General features: G+C 39.5%; 1 protein-coding gene across 1 annotated transcript; it reads left to right on the top strand.

The window, feature by feature from the left end:
• The first annotated feature begins 678 nt into the window (after window positions 1-678).
• Window positions 679-7,729, top strand: SRSF3 (serine and arginine rich splicing factor 3). The gene is made up of 6 exons (XM_007197959.3): window positions 679-814; window positions 2,565-2,772; window positions 4,084-4,218; window positions 6,386-6,424; window positions 6,637-6,723; window positions 6,908-7,729. Exons 2-6 carry the CDS (start codon window positions 2,567-2,569, stop codon window positions 6,933-6,935), a joined length of 495 nt encoding a protein of 164 aa, XP_007198021.1. The 5' UTR covers window positions 679-814; window positions 2,565-2,566; the 3' UTR covers window positions 6,936-7,729.
• The last annotated feature ends 4,740 nt before the right edge of the window (window positions 7,730-12,469 follow it).

Consider the following 12,469-nt stretch of genomic DNA (forward strand, 5'->3'; position numbering starts at 1 on the left):
ACTTCCTTGTACTTTTATTTGCTAAAGGTGACAGTTTCCGCATGGCCTGACCGGTCTCATTTGCGTTTGCGTTTCTATTAAACATTTCAAGAGTCCAGGATGATGCGCCATCGTCTCCGCCAAATCCTGCAGTTTGGGTGAGGGGTGGGAAACCAGCCAGAGTTCGGCGGACTTCCCAGGTTTGGGCTTTTCCCTAAGTGTGGGACCCCGGTGGGCACAATCTGGTGACAGATCGCTCACAAACAGCTCCTTGACCTTGGGAGCAATTCCGAAGCACGTTTGTGAACGTGACGGTCTCAGTTCCAGCCTCACCGCTCACGAGGATGAAGTAATCAGTGAATTCATCTAATACTTTAAACTTATTAGGAGCAAAACGCTCTATCAGTGTTTGGGAGTGACGGCGGAGGTGTCCCCAGCCTATTTGGATGTGAGGGACAGGGGACTGAGAATAACTCAAAGGTCAGCAACTGGGGAATTACACCCGAGGGAGCTCCGGGCCTGAGACAACCTGAGCCCAACGCAGCCTGCCTCCACAGACAAGGCGGTACAATCAGAGCGCGCTCCCAGCAACCGCTGTTCTCGCTGAGTTTGTAGCCATTACGTCACAGCCTCCTCCGCCCCTCATTGGGCGAGCCCGTCCAGTCATGTGACTCCAGCATGGCGTATAAATAAGGGCGAGGAGACGGTGCTGGTCCGCCATTTCGTGGACGACGGGTGTGGGAGAGTATCTGTGGGTGCCAGGCGCGAGGGGACCGGGAAGACCCAGCCGAGGGTGTGTGGATTTGAGTCTACGCGCTTCTAACCCGAGATCTCGGTAAGTGACTAGCGACTAAAGGAATGAGATGGGAAATGGGCCTTAACGGGACCGAAGTGGGGCTAGGCCCAATGGCGGCGCCAGATTGAGACAAAGAGACGCTGCCGCCATTTTGTGACGTTCAGCACGGGGCGGTGGCGGGGGCTCCCGGGCCCTTAGAGGCTATATCCAGGTCTCAAAGTGGAGGTGTTTTTAACTCTTCACGGGGGGGCGTGAACCGGAAAGTGAGATTGCCCGAGAGTTGAGGCGAAGGAGCACTCGGTAGTCCGTCGTACTCCGGGCCGCGGCTTTTCAATTTATGGCGCCTTTTTTTTTTTTTTTTTAGGCCCCGCGTTTTCTTAGGTAGCTTCTCGTGATTTTTTTTTTTCTCAAGTCAGTAATCAAGATTGGGCCTTTCGATCCATCCCTAGTAAATGATTTCTGTATTCATTTTTATGTTCTTTTAACTTTTTATAGTCTGAACCCAATCACTTTTTTTTTTTTTAAACCGCTCTTCCTTGAGCTGTTTTGTTCTTGTAGCTCTTTAATACGTAGGCCTGTAACTGGTCACGGTAAAGTTTTTGGAAAAAGGAAAAGAACCCATTGCCCGGCAATGGTTTGGTCTCAGAACTCTCCTGGTTGCAGGGTGGGGTCACACAAATAGGATGTGTCTGGACTAGTTTTTTTAATTGGATAAACCCAGAGAGAGAAGAAAGTGGTAAAAGCTCTTGAGCTGAGTTCTTGGACAGGCTGCTTTTTTATGCAATTGATAGTGGCCTACAAATTGATTAGATTCATTGCTGAGACGACTTCTTAAGTATTTAAGATTTATCAAACGTAAGCCCCCTAAGTGCCGTAAATTCTTGTATAACAAATAACTTTTTTCCCCTGAGATGGAATTAACATAAGATTCATTTTAAAGGGCACAATTCAGAGGTATTTAGTACATTCACAATGTTATGCAGCTATCACCCCTCTAGTTCTAACGCGTTTTATATACCCGCTAAGGTGACCCGTACACATAAGCAGCCACTTCCCTTTTGCCCTGTCCCCTTTTCCTCCCCCAGCCCGTGGTAGCTACTGATCTGTTTCTGGATTTACTCATTTTGGATATTACACATGCATGGAATCGTAATACGTGCACTTGTGTGTCTGGTATCTATAACTTAGCATGCTTTCAAGTTTCATCCACGTTTGTAGCACTTATGAGTACTTCATTCCTGGATAATACTCCATTGTATGGATAATACATTTTGCTTATCCACTTAACCTGTTGCTGGACGTTTGGGTTAACACTTTTTGGGTGCTGAGAATAGAATGAGGTACATCTTTTAATAACAAGTTTGTCTTGTTGCTTGAGGAATGAAGCTGGTTAACTTTTGGCCTGTGAAGGCACATTAGTATCACTTTTCTAGTGGTTGTCTTCAGCGAGTTGTATTTGCTTTCGAGTAGGTTGTCCTACTTTTCTAGGTTTTTTTTTTTTTTTTAAGATTAATTTGAAATAGGTAAAGTCCTTAACTCAGTTTCCACTTTGTGGTAAATTCTCCTCCAGTGTGGTGTTTCCCCTCACTTTTCAAGGAGGCTTCTTTTTTTTTTTTTTTTTTTCCCCTTAGGCAGTTTGTGCTGGCTTCTGTGCAGTTATCAGTAACTGTTTCAAGGGTAGTGCTTTTAGGTTTTGGGGTTTTAGTTAGTATTTTTTAATTCTTTCTTAAGGATCTGTTTTTCACTGTGTGGATTATGATATTTTGGGGTTTTTTTTGTTTTTTTACAGAAATGCATCGTGATTCCTGTCCGTTGGACTGTAAAGTTTATGTAGGTAATCTTGGAAACAATGGTAACAAGACTGAATTGGAACGAGCTTTTGGCTATTATGGACCACTCCGAAGTGTGTGGGTTGCTAGAAACCCTCCCGGCTTCGCTTTTGTTGAATTTGAAGATCCCCGAGATGCAGCCGATGCTGTCCGAGAGCTAGATGGGAGGTAATTTATTGATTAATTTATACTAATGATAAATAACGTTGATTGTATTTTAATATTTAAAATCTTTAGGATACGTGGCTTTTAGATGGCTTCTTGGCTATCTGAAATTGATGTTACTGGAGATTTACATAAACCTTTTTTGGCAATCAAAGGAGTGAACAGTTTTAGTGTAGATACCTAGGAAAAGTTTCTTTTTATTCAGTTGGCCATGGAAGAAAATGATTTTAACGGTCAGTTCTTGGTGGGTGGATAGCTGCATATGGTTGAAACATTTTAATCTAAATGCACCACAAAGCATCAACTGTGTTGTCACCTTTGAATTGTTTCTAAAATAATTGTGGAATCAGACACTTCTCTTATGGCCACAAACTGATTGTAGGTGGATGATGGTTACGTGGGTTTATTGTACTGTTATCTTTTACATGTTGGAAATAATTTTGTTTAGGAACTGTGGCTCGTACAGTTATTTTCCTTTGCATTTACAATGTTCTGTTAGCTGGCTGATAAGCAACACCTGAGTCTTAACAGTGAATAGGTGTTGCCCTTCTCCTTCCTGGCATTTGAAAACCATTGGATTTCATGAAAACAAGGAAAATAATCGTTAAGAGCCAAAAATTAAAGGGTCTGAGAGTTGGCTGTAAAGCTGTATAAAAGGTCATTTATCTAAGCAGGTTACAGAAACATTTTTCCAGGGCCCCACCTCTTGCCAGTCACTGTCCACATATGGTGGACTATCTAAACATAATGGTTGTGGACCAATGAAGAGGTGGGAAATAACTGTCTTTTTTTTTTTTTTTCCTCCCCTCCTGTTCTCAATTGCAGTTTCTTACGTGTCAAGTATTGTGTGTGATGATTGAGGGGAGAGGGAGATGTAAAATGGCCAGAATGCTTCTGTCTTTCTTACTGCTATTTACCTGGCGGGGGGTTGGGGAGGAGGGGAGACCAGCAGATACATAGTGTATAGTAAGGTTGGTAAACAGTTGTTGCAGCCTCAAAGGAAGAAGTCAAAACAGGATGTACAGATGAAGTAGTTGTGGGAGGATGAATCCAGGGGTTTTCACACTTAAATTGCACCTGTTATCATTGAGTCCAATGATCAGACTAACGGCAATAAAATGTAAGGAAGTTGGTTTCCTTTACTAGAAAAAATAAGGGAACTAAAATTTCCTTTGGTATTAAGGATTCTGCAGACATTAAGATGTATTTTTTGCAAAGAAGCTAATTATAGGAGTGGGTTTTTTTTTTCCCTTGCTTTAATATCCTCGAAAGTCAGTTGGGCTGCTTTAAATTTAACGTTTCTTCCCCTCCTAGAACACTATGTGGCTGCCGAGTAAGAGTGGAACTGTCGAATGGTGAAAAGAGAAGTCGAAATCGTGGCCCACCTCCTTCTTGGGGTCGTCGCCCTCGAGATGATTATCGGAGGAGGAGTCCTCCACCTCGCCGCAGGTACTTAGAGAGAGCGTGTTTAGAGGTATTGGTGTAATGGAGTAGCTAATAGGAGCAGGTATTTCTCTTAAAGTTTGTTGGTGGGTTTTAAATTTTGAAGAATCAGGTTTTTATGAAACATTTGCTGGGTGTAGTTTGGGATATGTGAGTTGTGCTGAGTGTTGGCTTGTCTTTAGGTCATTGTTCATGTTGGTAGTCAGTAACTTCTATCTTGGATCTATCTTCTAGTTCATCTTCTAGTTGCATCTTTCCAAGTCTTCCCTTATACTTCAATTTAGGCCTTTTTCCATTTCTTGACTCCATAATGACAAACATTACATTCAACTCTAGCTCTTCACAAAAATGTGTTTTCTGTTAGCACGATTGTAATATTTATCAAGCAGGCAGCTGTTTTAATGTTACAACTGGTAAAGTAGAAATCATTCTGAAACTAACTTAAGTCACTGACCAATAAAGGGGGCTAAAGTAATCCCAGTCATCTGTTCTTCAAACCCAAATAGGAGAGAATGCAGTTTTTTTTATAATTGAAAATGGCATCATTCTTGGACCAGGCAGTATTGTCTGGATGCTAACTCCACATCTCCTCAAACCTCCAAAATAGTTTCTGTAGGACTGAATTTGCCTCTTACAGGTGAGTGAAGTCCTAGGAGATAGGAGTTCAAAATCTTGCCCCTTTTGCTGTTTTGAAAAACAAAACAACACACTGTTGCCCATCATAATAAAGAGTATTTGTTAGCTAATAGATGGTTGTACTGATGGCTTGTTTTTCATTTTTTTTTTGTGCTTTTTGGTCCATCTATTAATAAAAATGAACCCCGTTACAGAGTCACCATCATGTCTCTTCTCACCACCCTCTGAGTCTGCATTAGCCAGTCAACTAGCCCTTTCAGCGTCATGTGACCAGCGCGCCCCATTCAGCTTGGCTGGTGTCGTTTCACATGACCCAGGCATGGCCAGTCGTCAGGTTGCACCGCCCTTTGGTTCCCGAGCATGCTGTTTTCTCTCAGCCTTCTCTCCAACCTTAACCAAATCGGCAGCAGCCACCTCGACCGCCCACACATTCCTGGCCAATCAGCTCAGCTGTTTATTTACCAAATGTCTTCACAACAACTACAGCAGCAGCCTTCGGCTAACAAAAAAGCAGGAAAAATCCACAACACCCCCTTCGCCAACCAACTAAATCCAACGCAACATCTGGCAAAACCTTTTCAGCAAATTCTTCCTGGCCGTCAGTCCGGCAGCCTCACCTCACCATTTCTAGCTTGTTGAAACCCAAAAACTAGTAAGTTTTTCCTGCTTATACAGTTTACTGCTGGTTAAAATAAGGAGTAAGCGGCTTAAAGTAATTCTTTTTTTCTGGATCAAAGGCTGGCTGTGCATAATTGAATGGTAACGTACATATATATATTGCTTGAATAAAACTTTTAAGGGTGATAGGGAACTCATAATGTAACTAGACCTTCAAGTGAAACTTATTTGCATGTGTGAGATGCCAAACTAAAAATTTTAATAACTCTAACAGATTTAGCTTTCCTTTCTAGCAAAAATTTGTTGAATCCTATCACCTTTAAATGGTTTTACTAACAGTTTTCAAAATTTTTAAATTATGGGGGTGAAGTGGGCCAAGCTAAGGTAATTTTGATAAGCCTAAACACACTCTTAAATGTGATGATCACAAATGCAGTTCTAATGTAGCACTTAATGGCATCAATATTTACACCTAGCGCGTTTTCACAAAATTACACTATCCACCTGGTACCTAAGTCTTGTCATGGACTTGCAGGTTTGCATGGGTTCCAAATACTGGTTTATGGTACTGTTTTTGGAACTACTTGTGGGACTACATTTTGGTGTGGTGTTTGGGTAGTGAAGTTAGTTTGACATGAAGTTTTGCATTGGACAGATCTGCTGTGAAGCATTCTTTGTTAAAGTGAATCCATGGTTGGAATAGCTGCTTTTCACTTGAGCTTTTGGTTCCTTAATCCTTCTGTGCCTTTTTTTTCTTTTCTTTTTTTAAAAAAAAATTTTTTTTTTATTTTTTGGACGATGGGTGCCAGTTCTTCGGCACATTCACTGGGCCCAACAGTGAGATTGAAAAGTTGGGAAATGCCTCACGCCATAAATGCTAATTGACAATTGGCCTAATTTTCCTGTTTTCTGCTTTTAGATCTCCAAGACGGAGAAGCTTCTCCCGCAGCCGGAGCAGGTGAATAACCTTTTTGGGGGGCCACATTCTCAGAAGTGGGAGTGTTTGTGCTATTCCTAAGCTGTTTCCCCCATGACTTGGTTAATGGTGATAGACCTTGACTTCAGTAATGAATCAACTGGCATAGCTTTTAGCTTTCAGAAACTTCTCTTAGAAGTATTTGTTGTGTATAATCCTGAATGGCCCTGTTTTTCTTTTCCCTCTGACTTCAGGTCCCTTTCTAGAGATAGGAGAAGAGAGAGATCACTGTCCCGGGAGAGAAATCACAAGCCGTCCCGATCTTTCTCTAGGTCTCGTAGGTAAGATCTTTAATGACCTGAGCCATTTAAGACCTTGCATACATAATGTATTAAAAGCAGAAATAGGTCTTCTTTTAAGCCACTTGGATAAAAATTTTACAACTTTTTCCCATAAAAATCTTTTGATGAAGTTTTGTCAGTGTAACCGAGTTACAGGTGTAACTTCTGTTTTTCTGTTTATCAGCCGATCTAGGTCAAATGAAAGGAAATAGAAGACCAGTTTGCAAGAGGAGTGGTGTACAGGAAATAACTTCATTTGACAGGAGTATGTACAGAAAATTCAAGTTTTGTTTGAGACTTCATAAGCTTGGTGCATTTTTAAAATGTTTTAGCTGTTCACATTTGTTTGTCTCTTGGAACAGTGACACATAAAGGTGTAATTCTCTATGGTTTGAAATGGATCATATGAGGCATGTAATATCAAGAATTGTTACTTTACAATGTTCCCTTAAGCAAAATTGAATTTGCTTTGAATTTTTAGTCTTGCATAGACTGATAATAAAAATAAACCTCTTAATTCCTGCCCAGCTAAAGTGTGATGTTTAATATTACGGAAACAAAACTGGCAAAAATTAAAAAGACTCTGTAGCTGGGATATGGTATGCAGCTGTAGTTAAGCAGTCTTTAAAAGCTGCTGTGAACACAAGCCAGCAGGTAAAAATTAAAGCTGCACCCTTAAACTAGATTAGAGGTTTAAAAATTCCACTAGTCTTCACACTGGACAAGAGGTTGTCCAGTGGGTTTAGAATCTAAGAAGTTTCAAGAAAGTTAGTTTACCTTTGCTTTAGGTCGTAAGTTCCTTCTGTGATTGCTGTATATGGATACATAGCTCTTTGTAATATTATTTGGAAATTTGAGACTATTCAAGATACCCATGTCCTGCCAGTTTAAGGGTACATTGTAGAGCTGAACTTTGAGTTACTGTGCAAGATTTTTTTTTTCATGCTGTCATTTGTAATATGTTTTGTGAGAATCCTTGGGATTAAAGTTTTGGTTACAAATTGTTGTTTAACCTGAAAGCCTGTTTTTCCTTGCAAAACTAAAATCTGAGCTTGGTACCAATCAAGTCCAGGTATAACATTCCTGTTGGAAGCCATACTTAACATTTTCTTGTAAAGTGCTTTTGAAAATAAAATATTAACATAATCGTGTAATAGTTGAACCCACTATTACCATAGTTCTTGTCCCATAGAAGGCAGTTGGTTACACAAATCTTACTCTGTAAGAAACACAATTTGAGGCTTTTGAAGTGAAGGGAATTTTTGGTTGTCCACCTAAGTGATGATAACATTTTTAGGAGTAGAAGCCAGTTCAAAGTCCATGATATTCAGTGACCAACATTTTAAAGTATAGCCACCTGATAACATTAAAATCCAAAGTTGCTGGTTTAAAAAAATTTTAGCATGAAAACGTTCCACAAAGCTTTTAAAACTTGCTTCCATTTTATATAATTTGAGGTGTTGCATGGGAATTCTAAATTGATCCATCATGATGTGAAATTCACTATATGGTTCAAATGTAACAGTGCAGAATTGAATATGGAGGCATGCATAACCTTCCTCTTAGAAATCTAGAGGAGTTGTAATTTCAAATTTTTGTGCAATTAGATTAAATTATAATGCAACAGTCTTTTGGCTTAGTTTTCTTAAATGTGCTGTTTAAAGATAGTTTTGGATTATGCTGTACTGACTTTAATATGAAAGATAAGTCATTGTCTTAATCTATAAGGATGTTTTATAAGGTACAGATCCTAAACAAATTATTTCCAGTGGTCCTTCTTTACCCTTCATGCACATACCAAGGGAGGGAGAGTCCTGGGTGTCAGAGGGGGAGAATTGGTGTCAGTGGAGTTAAGTATGAGCCTTGTTACAGAAGATACTTTTAAGACTGCCTATTGATTTACTGGGAGCTCGGGCTTTGGGCCTTTTGTCTTCTGGCATTTCATAGCTTAAAACCTTTGTTAGGATCAAGCAAGGCAAGATAGCTAAGAATTCATGGAAGTAATATGGTACATCAATATTACACTGCTCTTATAAATCTACATGGGCATTTTTGGCAGTATACAACTTGCAGAGTCTTAAATTGGAAGGGTTTCTGTAAAAAGGATAGTGGATTATAGCTATAAAGTGGCTAATACAGACCTGATATAAAATTAACCTCTGGGATTTATCCTTAAGGTCCAAATTTGCAATCACTTTAACCAGAAACCCTAGCACAATTTTATGGCTTGTTTAAAAATATGAAAGACAGAAATCGTTGAAACCTTACATTCTGGCTATTAAAAAGTTCTCTACTGTAATTTCTGAAATTAACAAGTCCCGTTGGCCAGCTTTGTCTTGCATTCTCAGTTGAATATTATACTGAAAGCAGTCACAAAGTTTGACTTGTGTAATGATTACAGGTGTTCACTAGAGGTCACTATTAATACTTGGTGATAATTTAAGGAACATATCTAAGGATTATAGTTGGTTTTTATGCTTTCAAGAATAGTTAATATTCTGTGGTTCTCAGTTCATTGTGGGTTACTTCTGACCTCCATGTCTTAAGCAGAAAGGTAAAGACAAATTAGCCAGAGAAATTTTAATTTTATGAGATGTAGATACCTTTTATCTACTGTTTCTATGCTTTTTACAGTTCCTTAAAAGATCATGTGATCAGTAGATGGCATCACCACCTTTTAAGACTCACCCATGTCTGGATGGAAAGTCCTGGTTGCTTTTTATTGTAGAGTTATGGTTTATATTCTTACAGTGCTTCTTTATCAGGAATGGACTTTTCCAGGCCTACTGACTCATTTTTCCATCCCTGGTTATATAAGAACCACTGGTTTAGTACTTTGTATTAGTGTGCTTTTATTTTCAGAATCCCCAACATGATTTAATTGTCAGACCTGGTTGGTGGTAATGTCTTCCAGTTGTATATTTTTGTACTAGACTGTTGCCTTCTGGTTTTCCTTTTTTTTTGAGAACATGGAAGATTTTTATAATTAAAGTAGCTGAAGAAAAACTGGGTTGGAGTATATTTTTATCAAAACATTCTGATAGTGTTGCATTCAATTTTATATGTCCACACAAGTTCTCCTCATCCTACTTTATTTAAATTCATTGGATACTTCAAACGAATTCAGCTTTATACAGCACACTTTAGAAGAGATAGAAAACTTGAGATACTGAAAACTTGTCTTTTGATAAACCTGGTATAACTGCTTAATTTTGTTGTACAACTTTTTGCTTATTGGAATTACAGAAATTCATAATATGGTATTCTCATCATTTTGTATCCCAGTTCTTCCTCTAACTACCTGGATGGAAGATGTGACAACAGCCAAAATGTTTCCCAGACTAATACGTGAAATACATGTGTAGAACATTACTTTTCTCATCCTTAGTTTTTCCTTGGTTCTTCTCTGACATACATAAAACATTGTATTATATGATTATTTTACTAAAGTCTTAGAATCTGGCCATTTAGTGCCTTAGCTGTTAGTACATGTATGTACTTGGTCTTGAAGTGAAAATCTCTGGAAACATTGATACTTAGCTTCCTTGATAGTCTCATTTGGAGAGGTCCTGAGATGGAGAATATTTCACTTTATTTCCAAAGCAAAATTACACCTTCCAGAAAAGTAGTCTATAGGTGACTTTCCCCCTCTCTTTTTGAAGTCCTATTCACTTGTGAATTGGCATTTTTGCTTCAGTACATAACTCATTCAGATTTCATTTGGGGACAACTTAGCATTCTTTAGAGGTCATTTTTTTGTTAAGTCCCAAAACCTCAAATCAGAGTCAAGGGGGAAAGTTGCTGAAAAACTGCTTAATGAATGCTGCCTTGGAGGGGGGTGGAGGTTGCTGTTTGTATTGAACATTTGGAAAGAGGAATGGAAATGATCAGTATATAAAACATTGTAAGTTTTGAGAGCTGAAAGTTATTTTTGAGAGAATAACTCCCTCAGGAAACAATTTCTAAATCCTTTTAAACTTAGGCAGCTAGTACTTTTAACCCAATCCAGCTGGCTCTCTGCCACCAGAATTTTTTATAATGAGAATTTATTTTTAGTTTAGATAAAATCATCCATGTTAAGTTTCAGTAAGTGCTTTGCAAATAAATACACATTGGAATGTTGATTTGTCATTTAATCCTTTTTGTGTCACACCTTCCCCACATGGTAGTCTATGACACTGGCATTTAATGGGGAATGGGGTACAGTGATAGGGCATAACACCAGCTCAGTATCTCAAAACATAGGTAATATTTGACCTGTGTTCAATATTAGGATGTTGAGACCTTGAACTAAATGTAAATTCACCCCTGTTTTAGATTAGGATAAGTTAAGAGGTGTTGGTTGTAGGGCTTTTAAATACCCTAAGAGAAAGGCTCTTGGATCTTGAGTGAGGTGGCAAATAATCTTGAGAGTGCTTTGAAAAGCCCCTTACCTAGAAGTGGAAAACGAGTGAATTGAGTCAGATGGTAAGCTGCGGGGCTGTGTACTAAAGGCAGAGCTCGCAGATAAAGGCTATGTGAAGAATGAGGTGAAGAAGTGTGAGTACCTTAATCATAAAGTAGAAGAGGGCAGGAGTGCACAACTGCTCTAGGGTTTGGAGGTGAAAGTGAAAGGATTCTAGAACCATGAATTTACACCAATTCCAGTTTAATGATTTTTTTACTTTCCTTCAGCCCTATTGCCATATAAGCAGTGTGGGATAATTTGTCCAGCTTTAGTACTGGCAGGAAGGCCAAGAAGTTGGGAGTGTTACTGCCCTAATGAAAAGGCTGGCTCATGTGTCCCAGCTGTCGGGTTTAATGGGGACAGGAAATTCACTGAACTGGCAATCCTGGTTGGTCTTCAGTTGGCAATGTATAGCAGTCCATTTGAAATGAAATTGGCTTCCAGAAGTGAGGCTGGAAGTAGAAGTTGCCCACTTTGTAAATAGCGTAGGTGAACACTGATAGTTTGTGAGGGCTAAGAAAGTAACTGCCTTTTACGGTGCTGGAAGCTCAGCTGAGAACAGATGTAGTAGTCAGGAAAGGAAGTTTAAAAACAATTCTTTTTTGCCCCATCTCTGCCCCACCATGCCTACTCTGGCCAGCTATATCCTCCAGGAAAGGAAGTTTTGTTTTTGAGTACTGCTCTGCCAAACACTGTCCTTTTTATGCAATGCTTAATCACTTGAGAGGTGAGTATCCCTGCTAAACAGAGGGCAGAAAGAAGCTCCTCATACATCATTCTTCATCCTACCAAACAAGTACAGACACTCTTGGACTTACTGATGGTTCGACATGTGATTTTTTTGGACTACGGTGGTGAAAAAGCAATAGGCAGAAACTGAATTTTGATCTCTTTGGCTAGTGATGTTCGGCAGCATCCTCTTCTTGGTGCAGGGGCAGCAAGCCAAGCGGTGGCTCCCAGTCAGCTATGTGATCATGAGAGTAAACGACCAATACACTTAAAAAGCATTCTGGACTCAAAACCATTTTGTTTTTCGCTTTCTGTATTCAGTGAGTTACATGAGAGATTCAGTACGTTAGATGATTTTGCCCAACTGTAGGCTAATGTAAGTGTTCTGAACACGTTTAGGGTAGGCTAGATTAAGCTGTGATGTTGGGTAGGTTAGGTGTATTAAATGTGGTTTTGACTTGTATTTTCAATTTGACTTTTATCAAGATGTAACCCCGTCATAAGTTGAGGAAGATCTGTAGTGTATTCAGCACTGAGGCCATACTTGGCTCCACAGCCCTTGTTTTCTGC

The sequence above is a fragment of the Balaenoptera acutorostrata genome, chromosome 10, assembly GCF_949987535.1.
Source record: "Balaenoptera acutorostrata chromosome 10, mBalAcu1.1, whole genome shotgun sequence".
NCBI lineage: Eukaryota > Metazoa > Chordata > Mammalia > Artiodactyla > Balaenopteridae > Balaenoptera > Balaenoptera acutorostrata.

Bases quoted from the DNA above. Each gene is read 5' to 3' on its own strand.
- SRSF3 (XM_007197959.3), top strand. From the start codon at position 2,567: ATGCATCGTGATTCCTGTCCGTTGGACTGTAAAGTTTATGTAGGTAAT. The intron at 2,773-4,083 runs GTAATTTATTGA...TTCCCCTCCTAG, and splicing joins GTCCGAGAGCTAGATGGGAG to AACACTATGTGGCTGCCGAG. The intron at 4,219-6,385 runs GTACTTAGAGAG...TTCTGCTTTTAG, and splicing joins AGTCCTCCACCTCGCCGCAG to ATCTCCAAGACGGAGAAGCT.